This window comes from Humulus lupulus, chromosome 9, assembly GCF_963169125.1.
Source record: "Humulus lupulus chromosome 9, drHumLupu1.1, whole genome shotgun sequence".
Taxonomy (NCBI): Eukaryota; Viridiplantae; Streptophyta; class Magnoliopsida; order Rosales; family Cannabaceae; genus Humulus; species Humulus lupulus.
The window spans coordinates 46,070,642-46,090,909 of record NC_084801.1 but is presented as its reverse complement, the minus strand read 5'-3'; the positions used below and the strand labels follow the sequence as shown (position 1 = coordinate 46,090,909).

General features: G+C 39.2%; 1 protein-coding gene across 3 annotated transcripts; it reads right to left on the bottom strand.

Annotated features, from left to right (window-relative positions):
- LOC133802330 (CBBY-like protein) lies at positions 1-20,064 on the bottom strand. Of its 3 annotated transcripts, none has more exons than XM_062240629.1 (12): positions 19,712-20,064; positions 18,877-18,926; positions 18,707-18,770; positions 18,488-18,536; positions 18,316-18,384; positions 9,688-9,749; positions 9,058-9,138; positions 8,186-8,340; positions 7,999-8,083; positions 7,518-7,661; positions 6,630-6,737; positions 1-207 (listed from the first exon to the last, which is right to left on the bottom strand). In XM_062240629.1, exons 1-11 carry the CDS (start codon positions 19,999-20,001, stop codon positions 6,635-6,637), a joined length of 1,152 nt encoding a protein of 383 aa, XP_062096613.1. In that variant the 5' UTR covers positions 20,002-20,064; the 3' UTR covers positions 1-207; positions 6,630-6,634. The 3 variants fall into 3 exon arrangements, with proteins under 3 accessions (XP_062096613.1, XP_062096612.1, XP_062096611.1); XM_062240628.1 differs by lacking the exon at positions 1-207 and adding an exon at positions 4,474-4,613; XM_062240627.1 differs by lacking the exon at positions 1-207 and having other exon boundaries at positions 6,414-6,737.
- Between the last annotated feature and the right edge of the window lie 204 nt (positions 20,065-20,268).

Below are 20,268 nucleotides of genomic sequence, written 5' to 3'. Positions count from 1 at the left end.
TAAACAAAACGTTTACAAGCTGTTCTTAGTACAAAATGGTCACTACTGTTGAAAAGTTACAATCCCGCCGACCTAAGCGGCAAAAATAGGGTAAACCCCCTAGTTCCTCTGAGAACACCTTGACCGTGGTGGTCAAGCGGCTGCATATGTACACACCACCACATCAGCTCTCCACTCAAGGCTAGGTGAGCTTTTCTTTCCCTTTACCTGCACCACATAGCACCCATGAGCCAAGGCCCAGCAAGAAAACATAACACTTTATATAAACATTATCAAATGATTATCATTATAATCACACTGAGCATAAAACTTTCAAACAAATGAGTAAACACCACATGAGGTCCTGATAAACCACACTGAGTGACTAACAAGCAAGTCACTAAATCAGATGGAAGAGTGGCTGATAAGTAAGCCACTAGCCTTCAACAGGTTCTGGTAACCATACTGAGTGACTGCCATGCATGTCACTAATTCAGGTGGGAGAGTGGCTGCTAAGTAAGCCACTAGCCTCCAAGCGCTTATTCCATTCATTGACCATCGGGGTCGGTCTGGCATTAATGCTCTTTGAGTCATTCAATGCTGATGATCGATCAAATCAAATCTTGTTGGCTTGCGTGACACACGCTAAGGCCGTCCTGACTAATAAGCCAGCTCAACGTGATCAGTGCCCAGTACCACCGCCGAACCTGACTAATAAGTCACAGCTTCACAGTTGATACTAGCACCCTTGCCAAACCTGACTAATAAGTCAGTACCATGCACAAATGAGCAACATATGCTAAGCATTCTATATTCAATCCATGTCCATATTCTCACAATCACATGCCTCATGAATATCCACGCATGTTACATTTGGGGTGCAGTTTTCTTACCTTTGGTTCGAGCAAGAACGAATAAAAGAACAACCCTGAGAACGATCGACTTTTTGGTCCTTTAGCGGTTACCTGGTCATAACCAAATCATGGGATTCCATCAATAAAATGAATAATAAAAGGTTCACAAACCAAAACCTAACCTCCGGGACCTCAAACACTACTCAACCGGGTAGTAGGTTCAATCCCGAGGCCTTAGGCTTGCATCCCCGAGCCAAAAAGCTAATTCTGGCCAAAAATGCCTTAAGGGCCGTGGCCCTCCTTGGCCATGCCGCGGCCCGCCCCTCAAATAGAGGCGCCTAAACCCAGCAGCTCCCAAGGGCCGCGGCTCACCCCTGCCATGCCGCGGCGCAAGCTCCATTTCAGCCAAAACCCCTGTTTTTCTTCCCTTGCGTTTTCCCTTGAAACCAACCCTTCAAACCCAATTTAAACACCACCCAAACCTCTTTAAAACACCCATTTAAACCTCCAAACATCACCCATAACTCTCCCCCATCATAACCCAAGTAAAACACCTCAAGAACTCCCCTTGATTCCAACTTTCCACACCAAAATCAAGAGCTGAAAACTATCTTTAAAACAGGGCAAAACCAGGAAAATAATGATCAAAGCCTACCTCAAACTTGGTATTGAACCCTCTCCAATGGCTGAACTAAATCCACAACCTTAGCCCCTTGATTTCCTAGCTTAGCTCCACACTTGAGCTCAAAATTCCAAAGAAGAGAAACTATGGAGATGAATGTACGGGAAGGAGAAGAAGGGAACTCTGTTTTGGGTTCTATTTCACAGCCATCGGTACATCATATATATCCAAAACACAAATGACCATTATACCCCTAGGTCTTTAAAGGTTCTAAAACCAACTCAAGGGTAGTTTTGACATTTTCCACCTACACTGTTAATCATAATTAACGCTTCCCTTTTCCCGCTAATCTCAATATTCTCAAACTCCAATATTTCACCTCCCATTACCCTTTAATGCCCGGTAACACTCTAATCATTAAAACACCTCGAGACTCACCCCGAGCCCCGAGCTTAAACCCGTTATGACCAAACCGATATTTAACATTCATTGATCGTCTCATGCCAAATGGCTCGAACAAACCCACATCATAATGTGGTCTCAAATTATATCACCAACATGCGAATAAATAATCAATTTACCCTCAACGGGCCAAATTACCATCACACCCCTGTAATAACAAATATGGACTCACATGCATGCATTTCACATCATATCATAATATAATCAACATATACATGCATTTTATCAATTAATAACATAATTAAGCAAGTATGGCCCTCCCGGCCTACTGTTCACGCCGTTAAACACAACGGAGAATTCGGGGCATTACAAAGAAGCCCACGCCTGGGCCTGCCCACAGTAGCCAGCCAGCTGCCAACAGCCTCCATGCCATTTTTATTGAGCCCAACATCCTTTTGTCCCCTTTGTACTTTGGTCTAAAAATACTACATTTTTACCCAACTTTTCTACAACATTTTACCCAAAATCATCATCACTCCTACAATTTACCCCTACTTGCCATTTTATTATTAGTTTAATTAATCTAATCAATTTAAGTAATTTAAATTAATTATTTTAATAATCTCATTTTGGCTATAAATAAGGGTTTTGAAGACCATTTTTGGTGTGCTTAATTTTTAAGGAGTACCATCTTCTTTCTACCATTTCCTCTCTTCCACTCTCTCTTCCATTTTGGGTTTTTCAAGAGCATTTTCAAGTATGTATTTCATTTATTTTGTAATTTCTAATCTAGTTATGTGCTTCTAATCTTTTTCATAAGGTTATTAAGATCATGATAAAGCAACTTGTAACTAGATAATATTTATATTGTATGTTGATTTCCCTTGTAATGCAACAAAGTTTATGGATTTTTCTTCTTCATATATGTCTTTCATCTTCAATATCCTATATTTTGGATTGTTAGATAATATGCACTTTGTTCTTCATTTTGCAAAAACATAATATTCTTTGTGTAAGATGTGTCATTAAATTGTACACATTCATGCTTAGAACAAAAATATTATGTTTTGCCTTAAATAATGTTATTTGATTTTTTTTTGTTTCATTAGGTTGATTCACATTAAATATTTTGAAATTATACTTTTTGAAAAGTGAATAAAAATCCTATCTTTTTAGAAACAATTTGTTCTTAAAAGTATGAATCTATTTGGAAAATGATAGTTTGACTTATTTTAACTATCACCAAAACTTGGGAATCAATATACTAATAAGTATTATTAAACTTACATTTTGTGGATTCTAGTATCTTAATAATCTTCCTTTTACAATTTATTTTCAATCATAATTGGTTTGTTTTTATTCTCTTAAATAGTTTTATTTTCAATCTTTCATTTTATGTTCATAACATTAAAACTCATCAATCTTTGGAGTTAGGTTAGAATTTATTAATTTTGATTTTAAATAGTTTTTTTTTTATTTTAGACAACTCCTTTGGGTTCGATCTCGTGCTTACACGAACACTATATTCCATATACGATTCATGCGCTTGCGAGTATAAATTTTTAAAACATACTCGTTTTGGGTCCATGAACCACCATCAGTTTCTTTATAATCAAAAAATGAATATAAGTTATGACACATATGGTAAGTGCATCTTGAATCAAGGATCCACTCTTTGATACCTGATTTCTCAGATATTGAGAAAAGTTCTCCTTCTGATGAGCAGTCATCTTTGGTTTCTGCCATAGCTGCAAAATCATTCTGAGACTTCATTCCTTGCAGGTGTTGTCATTATGAAATTGATTGTAGATGGATCTTCTTTGGTCCTGGTTTGATCTGGACCCTTATTGATTTCTTAACAGATTGCAAAATCTCCTGATATGTCCAGTTTTCCCACAATGATAACATGTTCTTGAATCATTTCCTCTTGATTTAGAACGTGAGTGAAATGGTGTATGACTTCTTCAAGAGCTTCTCTTTGTTGATCTTTCACGAACAAAGTAAGCTTCATCCTTCTTGGATTCTTTCTCCAAATGAAGTTCAAAGTCTTTGGACTTCAATGCTCCAAGAACTCCATCTAGTGAAATGATATCTCTTCCATACTTTATTGCAGCTTTCACTTCTTGGTATGCCATTGGTAATGAGCGCAACAAGATTATTGCTTGGCTTTCCTCATCCACCTTGTGCTCGATATTTGCCAAACCTACAATGATTTCATTGAATTTGTCAATGTTTTCATTTAAAGACATAACAAGATTCATTCTAAAACCATAAAGCCTTTCAAGTAAATTAATTTTGTTAGAAACAGAATGCTTTAAATATAATTTTTCCATCTTATCCCATAATCCCTTTGTCGTAGTCTCTGAAGTCAATTTCCTTCGTACTTCATTTGATAGGTACATGATTATGGTGTAATAGGTCATTTCTTCCATCTCAGCTATTTCTTCAGGTTTCTTATCAGCCAGCAAATTTTGATCTCCAAGAATCTTGGCTACTTTCTGGTGTACCAAAATTCCTTTAAGACTTTCTCTCCACAATGAGAAATCATTTGTACCATCAAATTTCTCAAGCTTGAACTTGACCATGGTTGACAGTCTTCTAGCTTGTGTTCTGCATCAGTTGTAATGCGGAAGCTCTAGGATCTTGAACTTTCTTCTCCTGTTTTGATCAAAATCTTGGCTTTGATTTTGTTGGAAATGAGGATAAATTTCTCAGTTCAAGAACCTCAGATGAATCTCAGTGAACCAGAGATGAATCTAAGAACACAAAGCAGTAAAACTAATTATCAAACAGATAGAAAACGAAAAATATGAAAGCATAAATCAACACAAGTATATATATTGGTTCAGAACAAGAACAATGTGATCTTGAACCTAATCCAATTTTAGGAACTACTATCTCTTCTTTATTCAATCAGGGAAATGAGTACAAGACTTCAATGGAACTTCTTGGAACAATCTTGGATCAAACCCTCTAAACACTCAATCACACAGGTGTTTTCCTCTCAATCCCTGAGCAAGCATTTTTCCAACAGTTGTGCTTCTCAATACAATTCCTTAAACCCAGCTCTCACAACCTTTCTCAATACTCAATCTTGATTTCCACATTTGAGCTCTCTCTTCTAATCTGGCTTTTCTGTCTAAATTTTCTCTCGTTTCATCTGTGTTTTGCTCTTCACTGTGTTTTTCTCCCTCTTTCACAAGTGGAGTCAAGATGTCCTTTTATAGACCAAGGACTGAAATAACACTTAAGTTAATGAGGTTGTTATGACAGCTGTGAACCAAACAACCCATTAACTGAATTAGTTGGGATTTGGAGAAACTACTCCCACACTTAGTTTAGCTTAATAGCCGATAATCCCATTTTTAGGAAAACAGGGTATAAGATGTTAGGTTCATTTTTGTTTGTAATAGAAAAATCATATTAGTGCTATATAAAAAAAGAAAAACAAAGCTTATATGTTCAAATATATTTGAGCTGTTGGGTTCATGGTTAGCTAGTAACTGTAGTGAATTCGAGAGCAGTGGGAGCAAGTGTGGACTCCTTGCGCCTTCCTATCATTTACACATGAGTATGATTTCGAGTAGTTAATCTCATTATTTTCTCTTGCATCACTTATTATGTCATCATTTTCTCTTTCATCACTTTCTCTCTTATCACTTAATATATCCTCATTTTCTCTCTCATCATTTTTCCTCTCTCTACTCACTTCTCTCTCTTCACTTTCTTTCTCATCACATTCTCTCATTTTTTCTTTCTTGCATCGATCAATTTCTCTTCTCAATTTCTATTTCTTCAAGTTTTCTCTTCTTACTTTCTCACTCCTTATTTTTCATTATTTTTTCTTTCAAATTATTTTATCTCATTATTTATTACAATTTTTTTTAAAAAAATTCTCTTTGTAAATATATTTGTTAATTTTTTATTTAAGATTTAAAAAACAAAACTAAAAAATTATTTTTAAAAAACATTAACCAAACACGTTTTGAAAACTACAAAAACTATTTTCTGTTCGAACACAACTTTAAAAACAAAAAACAAAAAACAAAAAGCAATATCAAACATGCTTCTAGACTGGATTCTACCATATTTCTTACTCGTGACAATTATCAATTTATACTTTTGTTTTTGTATTACAAACATCTTTACTCAGTTGACCACAATTTTATTTATTTTTATTTTTATTGAAAGAGTTAGTTCTTACAAGATACTACATTTGTCTGGGTTAAGTGAATAAATGAGGCTTTTACGTTCTAACCCAAACTTTAACACTATTTTTCAACTAACACTAGGTACTCACAATGATTGTTGTGATCAAATTTGCTTTAAGTCGATATTAGGCAGTAATATCGTGCATTTGAAACATCAATTCCAACATTTTTTTTTATTGTTTCCGTACCGACTGAAGTTCAATAACACTCATCAATTGGAGAATAAAAAGTTCAGAACTATTGAGATTAGTTGAACTAGTTTTTTTATTTATTTTCCTATTTGCAAAGGTAGTAAACATGTGCATTTTACTCTTGTATATTGCACCAACAATCCCAAAGATAATCTATTGTTGCAACAGTCATTAAATAATTTATTTATAAATGATTTGTTACAAGTGTTGAAAATAAACATAGTTTTATTTTTAACTTGAAAAAACTCCTTGTGCTCATTTTTAACCTTTATATTAATGTTGACAAGAACATAACATGTTTGTTCGAGAGTTGGGACATTTATCATTTTGAAGAAGAAAAAAAAAAGAGTGACAGTAATGATCGACTTACAGAAGTCAACCTTGCGTCTTTTGGCGTAATTTGAAGATTGTTAGATCTGCACCTCCAAAGCCATCCATTACAGCTTTTGCCGAAGGGAACTCAGCTCTAGATGTCAAACTGTAAGAAAGAAAAATAACTGAGATTGTAAGCTAAACTAACCACTCAGTACATTAGGAACAAAGATAACATATTATATATCAGAAAAAATAAATAAATAAATAAAGCCCAATGATCATAAAAAATGGTTTCAGTCATTCAGAAAGCGAAATGTTTGTAAGTCATATCCCAATTTTGCTTATAAACATTGTTTTATCTTATCATCATGTCAATATGTCATATGTATTGATACTAAGTAAATAAAGGCCTCATTAACAGATATTCATCCTCGAAGCCTACAATTTTCTTCTCATTCAGCAAAAACAATAAATATTTATCAAAACAAAAAAGGACACATTTCATTTGTGCATCCAACCACTCCGTCTGTGGTCATTTCTAGAAATGATGCATTTTATATACTAGTTTTGTTCCCTTGATGTACACATAATGTATCTTTCCTTGAAAAGAGAAATGAATGATTAAATAACACCGCACAGCTGAATAATCAAGTTTCCAGAGCATCATAATTAGATACAGAAGTAAGCTACGGACTGAAATTAGATTAAATATATGTGTAAGGAAAACATGTTCCCATAATCTTTGCCTCAATTTTGATGGATGACAGCAAATTGATCTCTTTCTCACAGGTTAATTCTAATCAAGTAACTTTCGCCACTTGAAACTAAATTTTAAGAGCAAAACACTGCACTAAAACTAATGTTGCACGCATATATATATGAGACTCAAGTTAATTTAACCAAACCAGTAATGTAGTTCTGGGATTGAGAAACAGTTAGTAACCTGCTCCGAAGCACAATGCATGGCATTGCTACTCGCTCAGCTGCAGCTACTCCAGATTGACTTCCTGCAACGAGGACACAATTGTAGACAGGTACACCAGCACTTTCTGCCCCAGCACGCAGTGCGGTTATGATCTTCTCTATGCTGAATGACCATCAACTTGTTAGAAAAATAATAATAACAACAGACAACCGAAGTATCAGATGTAAACTAGCTGCTGAGCTTTATTTATACATTAAACATTATACACATTATAATAATTATTTTGGCATTAATCAAAAGTCAAAGTCAAAGTCTAAGTCTAAGACTGTGGGACTATACAAAGAATTTACGATCATGTGTGAGACTAACAATGTAGAATCTAAGCAGAGTTCTTTAAATTCATTCTGGCTTTTTTTCTACCTTACTTCTTATATAAAGACATGAAAAGAGAAAGTGATGCAAGACATAAAGGTAAATAAGAGCAATATAAAAACATAACCTTTCAGAGGGACTGGTATCAATATCAACACTAACTTTTAGTGTGGATGCAACTTTCTCTGCTATCCTTTGTTTCTCCGCAGAAACTGGCCCAAAGACAAAATTAAAGGCCTTGACTATCAAAACACTACGCACAGAGAAAAGTCTCGCTAAACAAATACAGGTCATTAAATTCAGGAAGACCTTACCGGCTTTTTTTGCCTCCTTGGCTATTTCCTCATCTAAACCAGAAGAAAATTGTTTACTGTGTACAAGTCGACTATATGTGCTTTGTTCTACCTCCTCATTGCCAATAATCTTTACCTTCGAAACTCTTTCATTGCCAAGCTTTTCAGCAATAGATCTAACATTTTCAAACATATGAAAGAAAATCTTAGCTGCTTTCCAGTGAAAGAATTTAAAACAAACAAGAAGAAATATCAACTAATTAGAACAAAATCAATATTTGTATGACTAGGCTAGGCCACTCGTAACCACAACTTCTAATTCAGAGGGTGCTAAGTTCAAATTCAAAATATATGATTTGCCCAAGCCAAGAAAAACTAATTAAAAAAAAATCAAATTCCCAACAAAATCATCCTTGAAAGAATCTAAAGGGTTGTTTAATTCTTTCCAGCCGAATGACATGAAACAGCCAACACTGCCTAATGCCTAATTACAAATAATTGTTATTCTTGGAAATCTATAGTACCAATCAAATCCAATGGAAAATCAGCACTTGATTACATATTAACCACAGATGATTAGATTCGTTTAACAAGGGAGGCCTATGTTCTCTTCATTACTCTATATAATAAACAGCAAGCACCATATAAAAGGTTAAACATTGCAATTTTTCATTCATTCAATCTCTTTGACAAAATTCTATTTGACACTATAATCATTGCATATTGATGGGAGATATATGGTGTGGATATGATTGATGCAATATCCATCAGAAACTATTGCTGAAAATTGAAAAGAAAATTCAGTCATTGATAACTGAGACAATGAGGAGCTAGAAAGTCCACTTGCTTTTTAATGCCATGTATCCAGCAATTAAGGCATGTACCTGACTTACCTAGCAATTTTATCAGCATTTTTACAGTAAGCAGTTAGTATGACCACAGGTACACCTTCATTGTATGCATTATCAATAAACCTGCAAATTCAAATGAAAAAAATAGTTCCAAATGCATTATCAATAAATATTTCTGTGATAATCAATAGTTTTGAGGTTCTTACATATCATGCAACAGACAAGTTTTAATTGACGCTGCTCTAATAGTAATTTAAACATAACAATATAGGATAGTATTGCGGCTACTTTTGTGCACTAATACTTTTCTTTGAACGAGGAATAAGAAAATAGCTGAGAGTTCTACACATGAGTATGGAACTGATATTCTCTTTTAGACCTAACTGCCCAAGAGGGAATAAATGTAAAATTTCACAATGGCCTGCATGTATATGCAAATCTACACATTTGACATCTTCTTCAAGAATGTTATAGTTTAATTTTACACAAAAATGAAGCTTGACATCTTTTTTTCTTTTTAAATAAAATTTCCTGTGAAGCTTTTGGAATAGGAGTTTCTACATAAAAAAGAATATTCATAAATACTGTATTAAGTTAAAGAATTGATAGCACATTTGAAGAGAATGGACATTAGATGGCAAATCCAGATCTAATCAGGATAAGACAACTCACTCTTCTACTCCAGGCCTTAAAGGTAAACTGTTTGACACCAAAAATTCATTCAATGCATTACCCTGCCAGTGAATGAGCAACTATGAGTAGCTTCTCTTTAATCTTCAATGGAAAGGAAATTATCATTGCAATGATTCCTTAGTATTGATTAATTTGAAATAAATAAACTTGACCCTTTTATACAAGTAAGAAATCAACTTAATACAAGAATTCATACTATCAAAATAAAAACTAAAAATAAAATAAAATCCAGTTAAGTAGCAGATACTTTATCAATAAAAACCATACCTATTAAATAAAGAAAAGAGTACAGAACATGATGCTCACTTCACGAAATCACAACAAGGCAATAACCAACCATTAAAAAATCAAAGACAATGGGAAATCTCAACAATATTTATCCTAAAAACAGAACCTCCTTCAAGTCCAACAAAAGATTCTTCTATTCCTTTCAATAATAGGGTTTAAACCACAGAAAATAGAATATGCCAAGAAAGTAAGATTTAAACAAAAAAAACCACAAGTTGTCATCATAGCATGAAAGAGAGTAATAAAATCTCATAACATGATTGAACTTTCCCTTTCAACAAAATCATGGAAAACCCAAGAGTTCTTGTTTAAATTACTTTGTACATGTATCTGATGGTAGTGGCAGTGGGAATTTTTTTAAAAAAAATACAAATCTGATTGTAGTAAAAGAGGAGTTTAATGAAAAAAAAAATAGGATATTAAAAAAAATATAACACATAATAGATAAACCAACACAGTTCTTAAGTTATTAGGAATATTTGCTTGAATTTTTAAAAAGAATTAATGATGATAGGTACTTAATGTTTTTCTTTTGTGAAGGTTACTTCATTAGAGCTATATGCCTATATAACTCCCATCAAGGTTGAAAGAAGTTTCAAGTTTCCACTTTCTAGTATTTCATGTTATAATTTTCAAAGAATGATTTTATTGAAAAGACAATGGCTGTGGAACTCAGAAAGCTAATAGAAGAACAGATAGAAAAGAGGAATTTAGGTAGAACAATAAAACAAGAAATAAAAAATGAAGAAGATAAAAGGGAAAACAGCAACTGAACAGAGAAAGTCTCAATGATTTGGTAAATTAAAAAACACTTACATAATTTACAAAACAGAGAATATAGTATCCTCATAATAAAACATAACAAAAAAAATAAAATCTAGATAGAGCAAGACATTTTCCAGCCAACAGTAAAACATAATGAAATTAGCTAGAAGCGATACACAACTAATGAATACCAAATTAACTAAAAACTTAACTCTTAAAAAAAATTATTTTTTATGTTATACATTTACAGGAACTTGAGCCCCTTGAACCAGAGACCACACACACACACACCTAACCACCTAGCTCAAGTAGAAACAAACGCTAAGAATTTGAAAAAATACTAACACTCTAATTAGTGTGGTTTTTCTTGTGTTTGCACCTTGCCTCCTCAATGCACTTTTTTGTGGCAGAAGTGGTCAAGAGAATAAATTGTGGGATGGCTTTATGTTGGTCTTTATAATTGAAAAGAAATAATAGAGTTTTTCTTTATCAGATTTAGAAGGGTTTAAAAAGTTTTATGTAATATAGTCAAGCATTGGGTGGCTCTTGGAGTGTTTGATACTAAAGATTTAAGAAATCATCAATTTCAGATTTAGTCAGGGATCGGTGCACCAGGTTGTGAGCTCTAAGATGATATCTTATGTCCTTTTATAACTTTTGAACTTTCATTTACATCCATAATACCATTCCTGTATCTTATTACAGACAAAAAATAAATAAATTCAAGTACTCACAATTAAGTAAAACTTAGTTAAATCTTAATACTCTAACTACTAAAAAGTAATATAAAGCCTAGTTATTTAATATGTATTCTGCATTAACTCAAGTATTGTAATAAATATGATGATTTAAACAGGTTCCCTAACACAAGTGCATTACCATACCGTACTCAATGCTATGAAGCTTGTACGCCCTGATTTTCCCACGGGCTGATTAATGAGCTGAGATACGGCCTAATCATGACTACCACGTGGACATCCCCAAGACCGGAGCTGCCGTCATAAGGTCCTGCCTCCTTAGCTCGAGGTAACCTAGGGGTTCGCCAAGGTTGTTTAAGGACTGAGTCTGGACTCTGAAGGCCGCAGGTCGAGGGAAGCATCCAGCTCGTGGTGCGAGCTTGAGTTGGAGGCTGTGACTTTTTATAAAGTCAACCACGCAAGGTAAACGTGCATATATCAGACATCACGTGTCTGATATACCCTGACTTCTTGGACACGCAGCAGGAACGTGCGTATTCAGACACCCATGACTGGGTTGGGCCGTGCGGCCCATTATCCCCTTACCTATTGATTTGACCATACTAATGTGTCAGGTTTAGGAATTAATCATGAATGTCACAGAGTTGACATAATAGGTAAGAAGGTCACCACGGGATGATCTTCTTACCAACTCCCAGGTGCCTTCTCCTATAAATATGGAGACCTTGGGAGTTAATAGGGGTTGGATTATATATTGTAAGAAATACCCTGTAATCAAATACTCAGTATATAACAATAATACTGACTAGTGGAGTAGAAGGATTTTAACCTTTGAACCACTTAAAAAACATATTTTGAGTCACCATTTCATTTCTAAGATCATTCATCTATTTCGGTTCAACCTAAGCACTAATCCATTTCTCTTCTTTTCTTAATTACCTGTTGGTGAATAACCGCATCAACAGTTTGGTGCTTTCATTGAGAGCAAGTTCGATTAGTGCTATCGCAAACATCCAACTATAGTGACTACTCGATCCAGACACGGTAACGAAACGGAACAGCATGATGGGCAGGAGGCTCATCATATTGCCATCCCTGGTGAATAAATTCCTGAAGTCCAACAGCGGCCAGGCAAACAGCCGGCGGGCCAAGACGACACTGGAAGTTCGGTGTCCCGGCCACCTAATCCGAACCCATGTTATTACACTGCGGTGGAGATAGAGAATGCTCAGCTGAGCAGCCAGCTAGCAATAGCTAACCAGCAGATCAAGGATGTGCTGGCCCGATTACTCCCTCTCACAACCGACGCTAACATCGGAGAAAGGCAAGGCGAGGCTCCTAAGTCTCGCCGGGGTAATCGGTCCAGGCATAGCCGCTCGGACAGACTTCCGACAGCCAACTCCACTCCCTCGTCGCACCGTCGAGAGGCAAACTTCGGAAAAATGCCTAGAGCCGAACAACAGCAGTACAGCCGTTCGGTCAGAATTTCAACTCCTAGATCTCAACCAGCCTCGAGCGTGCCCAGGAAAGCTCGAGGAAATTCCAGAAGGAGGTCCGGGGAGGGCTCGCAGCGTCAGCCCGTCCCCAACAGCCATCCTGCACCTCGTCCAGACCGCCAGGCGCGGGACCCGCAGGTTGGCAGGGTCGAAAGGCCCCCACCTAATTTGATCCGTCCTGACGGAACTAGGATCGCCTTTCCGATCAGGCATCCTCCGTCTCCAATCAGATATTCATCTCCTCCTCGGCCCGTCCCAGATATTCCAGCCTATGGAAGTAGCCGGAGAGACCCTCCCGACGAAGCAGGGCGCCGAGGGAAGGCCCAGATCCTCACCACCAAAGGCAGACTCCGAGCCTATCTAACAGGAGCTACTGGACCAGCAGTCGCCGGAGCGACCTCTCTGGCGGAGACCTGCGTTAGTGCCTGAGCTCGTCACAAAGTCCACAAGCCACCCAGGTGGGCAACCTGCGAGATCGCCTTAACTCTCATAGAGGGGAGCCAGCAGAAGGAGACAGCCATGCTCGCTCAGGGGGAGCCCTGTCCGAAGTACGTAACGGTGGGAATGCCCCAAATAACTTATCTCAAGATAGGAGGGGCAATAACCCACCAAATATGTACAATGGGTCTGGAGCTGTTGAACAGCCCCGGAATAACCAAAGAAATCAGGATCAAACCCTCGAGCGCCTGGCTCAGATGGAGGAGCTGATGAGGAAGCTCCTATCGGAGAAAGAAAAAGATTAATATGATTCAGGGGACGAGATGGAGCTCTTCGCCCCCAGCATAGCAGCAACGGCTTACCCACCTGGTTTCCGTATGCCGCACCTGTCTAAATTCAATGGAGGCGGAGATCCGTCGGACCATCTGGGGATGTTCAACACCCTGATGATGGCCCACAACATTGACCCCGAGCTGAGGTGTTTAATCTTTCATTCCACACTAACTGGACCAACCAGGCAGTGGTTCAATCAAGGCAAAAGACAGTTAATCAGCTCCTGGAAAACTTTCTCGGCTGATTTCAAAAAGGCATTCCAAGCCTCCCAGGCTGCCCGCGTTCAGGCCGACTCTCTGGCCAACGTGAGGCAACAGCCCGGCGAAACCCTGAAGGCTTACTTGAGCAGGTTCACAAACGTCGCTGCTCGGGCCAGAGACGCGGATGATAGCTCCAAGCTCATGGCCATGAGAACTGGAATCCTCGTCGGAGGGGAACTCTGGAAAGATATACAAAGAAAGGGAGTTAGCTCGGTGAACGAATTCCTTAACAGGGCCCAGGAATGGATCAACTTGGAGGAGGCCGAAGCCTCAGCTGCAGGAACCAGCCAGGTCCCTGATCAGCCCGCTGTCGTGGGGACGGAGGTCGTGGCGGCGACCCAAAGCGTCACACAGAACAACCAGCTCGGCGGAGGCAAAAGAAAGGGGAATGGAGAGAACAGCCAGCACGGCCAAAAGAAAAATAAGTCCGTACACAAGTTCAAGCCCGTCTACACGACTTATGCAGAGCTCACCCAGTCTAGGGAGAATATTTTCCTGGCTAACTCTACTCGCCTCCCCTGGAAGAGGCCGGAGCCTTTGAAGCACCAAAAGAGGAAGAGAGACACCTCCAAGTTTTTTCGTTTTCACAACGATGTTGGCCACAATACCGACGATTGTAAGCATTTAAAAGATGAGATCGAGACTCTCATCCGAGCCGGCCCCTTGGCCCAGTACGCGCGGAACAGGATTTCAGCAAGTCGACTTGCTCCAGAAGTCCCGGTCAGTCAGCCCGGGTCTCGGGTAGATCAGGACGTCCCTCCTCCCGTGATAGGAGGGGAGATATCCACAATCTCTAGAGGTACGCATATGGCTGGCACGAGCAGGGGTGCCCAGAAGAAGTACGTGAACGAACTTAAGGCGCACAATGGAGTGGAGTTCGTCCCGGAGCAGCGCCTGCCAAAGCAGCAGCGATTGGAGAAGTAACCGATCATTTTTACAGAAGAAGATGCGGGGCCATGTCCAGTTCCTGACCAATGACCCCCTGGTCGTAGCAGTTCAGCTCGCTAATCGGAGTGTTAGGAGGGTGCTGATCGACAATGAGAGCTCGCTGAACCTCCTATTCCGGTCCACATTAGAGAAGATGGGTTTGACTGTCGCCGAGCTGAAGGCGACCTCCATGATGTTGTATGGTTTTTCGGGAGAAGGATCAGCGGCTATAGGGACTATCGAGCTGGTGATCACCCTGGGGGAAGGATCTCGGACAGTCTCCAAACTCCTCGAGTTCGTGGTCATCGACTGCTCCGCTGCGTACAACGCAATTTTGGGACGGCCCACGTTCATAGCCTTTGAGGCCGCCACGTCCATTCGCCACCTCGCGATGAAGTTTCCTACCTCCACGGGAATATGCACTGTCCGTGGCGATCAGCTCGCTGCCAGGGAATGCTACAGCATTTCCATGAAGGGAAAATCGAAACCCGGGCAGCTGGCGATGGCCATCCAAAGTGGTGAAGAGGAATCTCGGGACCACTTAGCTGGTCCTGAGATTGAAAAGCCTCAAAGCGCCGAAGGGGAAAATATCTTCTTAAGTGAGGATATTGACCCCAGAATAGGCGAGGACAGATCCGAGCTCCAAGCTATTGAGGAGCTCGAGGAAGTAAACATTGATCCGCAGAACCCATCACGGATGGTCAAGATCGGAAAAAACCTCTGCAGCGAGAGGAAGGCAGAGCTGATCAGATTTCTGCGGATAACCTGGATGTGTTTGCGTGGTCACACGAGGACATGGTGGGAATCAGCCCGAGTGTCATCATGCACACACTTCATCTGGATAAAAGCGTTCCTGCAAAGTCCTAGAAGCAGAGACTCCTAGGAACAACCCGGGCTGAAGCCTTAGAGGAAGAAGTAGCCCGGCTCAAGAAATGTGGCTTTATCCGTGAAGCCAAGTTTCTGATTTGGGTTGTCAACCCCGTGCTGGTCCCGAAACCTAACGGGAAATGGCAGACTTGCATCGACTTCTCCGACCTGAATAAAGCCTGCCCCAAGGATTGTTTTCCATTGCCAAGGATTGACTAGTTGGTGGATGCCACGGCGGGGCACGAGCTCATGTCCTTTATGGACGCGTACGCAGGCTACAATCAGATCGCCATGAATCCGGCGGACTAGGAGCACACCAGTTTCATGACCCCGACTAACGTTTATTGTTACAAGGTCATGCCCTTCGGGCTGAAGAACGCCGGAGCTACGTATCAAAGGTTAGTGAATAGAATGTTCGCAGACCAGATCGGAAAAAACATGGAAGTGTACGTTGATGACATGCTAATCAAGTCAAAGGCTGCTCTTTCTCCTTTGCAGGAATCTTGGTCGGGGTCCCGGCGGTTTTCTTGAAAGTCCGGGGCTTCTTCATTTTGGGCCTAGAGGCCCCGGCTGAGGGATTCCCCCGACGAACGTAGCTCGCAGACTCCCTCCCGGCTGAGACATCTTCTCTGTCAAAACAAAGATACGGTTAGTACACAAGTTAGCAGCCATTCAAAAACAAAGGGGAAAATGATAAATTCAAGTATATATATATATATATATATACTAAAAGGGATCCTACCCCCCGAGCTAGAAGAAGAACCTATGGTTATGACCATCGGCCTCGGAGCTCCTGCGGGAGAATCTAAGTCGATTATTTCCCGAGCTGGCGCAAGTTCTGGATCCGACTCTGGTTCCGGGCTAGATTCTTCTGTATATTGCCTAAGTCCTGGAGCTACGGCACCCCTCCAGAGTGATGGTCATGACCGAATGTTGGTCTCATACTTCTCGAATAGGATCAACCTAAAGCCTAGGGTGTTATCTACGACTACGGTACCCCTAGGGCGGCTATCTTGGTAATCCAGCACAAGCTGGTCGACACAGTGGAGCAGGGTTGTATCCTGCAGGCTTCTTGGGAGCATTCTTCTTGGGTCCCATCTGGTCGCCTAGCGAACAAAAAGAAGAAATTTTAGAAAAAGACGACTTAAAAATGGAGAACAATCTGTTTCCTTGACACGAGCTGAGGTAAGCCCAGCTCATGGAGAGTGAGACCACGCGGTTCTATGAACACGCACTTGTGCTCCCAACAGATCCCCAATTACTCAGAATTCGTGTGTCAGGAGGGTCAGGTTAAAATTTTGCCTTGGAAGGAAAGTTCCAATAGGCAAGAAAGGCAAAACCGTCTGTGAAGCGTGTCCCCTAAGCTACCCGGTTTTGCACCCAAAATACTGGATCCAAGGCCCTCCACTCGAAAGATGAAACGACGGCTGGGCATAGGCTAGGTCATTAAATGCGGTTCTCGGAAGACGTACCGTCACCAACCACGATGTTCCACGTATTCGGCGCCTGCGTAGAATGTGGAATATGAAGAGTTCATGGGGAAGCCTAAAAGCCCCTACTGTGGCCCTACACGACGTCGTGTACCACGAGCAGAGGCTGGGGGGCAGATGTATGCCCTGATTTTCCCACGGGCTGATTAACGAGCTGAGACACGGCCTAATCATGACTACCACGTGGACATCCCCAAGACCGGAGCTGCCGTCATAAGGTCCTGCCTCCTTAGCTCAAGGTAACCTAGGGGTTCGCCAAGGTTGCTTAAGGACTGAGTCTGGACTCTGAAGGCCGCAGGTCGAGGGAAGCATCCAGCTCGTGGTGCGAGCTTGAGTTGGAGGCTGTGACCTTTTATAAAGTCAACCACGCAAGGTAAACGTGCATATATCAAACATCAAGTGTCTGATATACCCCTGACTTCTCGGACACGCAGCAGGAACGTGCGTATTCAGACACCCACGACTGGGTTGGGCCGTGCGGCCCATTATCCCCTTAACTATTGATTTGACCACACTAATGTGTCAGGTTTATGAATTAATCATGAATGTCACAGAGTTGACATGATAGGTAAGAAAGTCACCACGGGATGACCTTCTTACCAACTCCCAGGTGTCTTCTCCTATAAATATGGAGACCTTAGAGTTAACAGGGGTTGGATTATATATTGTAAGAAATACCCTGTAATCAAATACCCAGTATAATAATACTGACTAGTGAAGTAGAAAGATTTTAACCTTTGAACCACTTAAAAAACGTATTTTGAGTCACCATTTCATTTATAAGATTATTCATCTATTTCGGTTCAACCTAAGCACTAATTCATTTATCTTCTTTTCTTAATTACCTGGTGGCGAAGAACCACGTCAACAAAGCTAATATGGTCAATCATTGATGCTAATATGGTCAATCATTGGTGAAGGCAGAAGAATATTTATTTTTTGTGAAATTTCTACTTTCCAACATAAACATCAAAATTCCTAACAATATCCTGTCCAAGCATAATTACTAGTAAGCCATTCAATTATTACATGTAAAAATAACCACCTTTTCTCGCAGAACACTTTTGATAAATGATCCCTTTTCACTTGTGGGTAATGATGTAGGCCAACCAATCTGCAAATGTAATTCAAGCATTAACAAATCACACGATGGAAAAAGTCCAGAGACTTGCAGTAAGCTATCCATTACTTATAAGATAATGAGTAAAGGAACTGACCCGATTAAAAAACAAATTCAGCATCTTTTCCTCATCACCAACGCTCTTCCTGAGCATTTATTACAAAGATTATGTACTGGCCTCATCAGACTTCACGATCTTCACAAAAATAATTTATGCAAAGGGAAGCTGGATTTATGGATCTACTCATGCATAGCAAAAAAAATCTTTTTTTGCTAATTGTTTTTAGAAGGTGATTTTACTCTAATTTTTTCCCACCTTACAAGGTCTAAATATACAGGCTCACTCCAATTTGCACAGTCCAACCCAAGCTTCTGAAATGCTGACACAATTAGATAAAATAGTTAGGGAGAAATGCATACATGACCCTAAAAAACTTCTTGTCTAAGACTTTATGTGAGAAATATATCGATAAGCACATGCCATACCAGTGTTAAAGGCTTGGCGATTTCCCACACGATATGCATCCACAAGGACCCTAAAAGTAAGCAAATGAATAAAAGGACAACCGTCTAGCAGAAAATATAGATATATATTCATACAAACCTAAAGGTAATTCTGCGTGCACAAGCAACGTCATGACATTTGTTTATTTTCGAGTAAAAATACTTTCCCCATAAAACTGATGATAGAAGGCAATACTACTTAAAATTACAAACCAGGCCAAGTTCTCATGTGGGCAGGGAGGGGGGAACAAAATTAAGTTGATAGTAAAGGGAAGCTTCAATCTAAAAATGGAATTAGAGAAACACAATTCATGTCAAAGATACAAACTACATATTAGTCATTCAAATCAGTGTATACAAAAGACTAGAACTGTGCGCAGCAAGTTGGCAACAATACTTCTGTTATGCAACTTACTCTTTCAAATTTTATACATAACCATATGGAAATAGAGCCTGACTACTCGAGCCAGTCTAAAAAACAACATATAATTCCAAACTTCGTATTATTTTTGTCTCACAGAACAGGATAAAAAAAATTTATGGAAGTTAAGGGAAAATGTGCAACCTTATCACATATTATAGATACGTGTAAAGCTATTCATACATATACCATAATGGCTAGCTAGTTGAATTGATTGAATAGCATAAATTATATAAACTAGTATGCGAAAATGGTTCTAAAATTACAATGAAGAAGAACACTTCAATCCAATACATCAGTGGAAGTAAGAAACCAAACCCAAGTGGGCATACAAATGCTAGCTTCATAATCAGTACAAAGTAAATATATAAATATATTTATATATGTGTGTGATACCCTTCGACTTCGAGAAGAACAGCAAATTCCTGAGATGGGTTCTGGTCGTCGTTGAGGTAGTCCTGGCGGGAGAGTGAGGAGAAAGCCGTGAAATAATTGAGCTCCAAACATTTTCTAGGAAAGTAAGATTTTCCTGGAAAAGTAAAGCGAAATGGAGGGAGCAAAGTTAAAGGGTTTGTGGATAGTGAAGAGAAGTGTGCAGTGTAAAGGGTTGAAGAAGTGGTTGGAATAGCGAAGCGGTTAGTAGTTTTGGGAATTGAACAGGCAGAGGAAGGCGAAGGACTCTCCATGGCAGATTCCCTAGGCTATTATTTTCCTTTTTTTCTCTTTTCTTTGTAGGGAATGGTATGCTTGTGCTATTATGGATTAAATAAAAACATATTCCCTAACCTTTCTTGTTTTTATTAATTTACACATATTAAGGATTTTAGCAAAATAAAAAAATTGTATCCACGGTAGATTAATTTTTTATTATTATTAATTTTGGATATTCGCGGCCAAAATATGTAAGTTCGTAAAATTATTACATGTAGTTTTAAAAATATAATTACATTTAA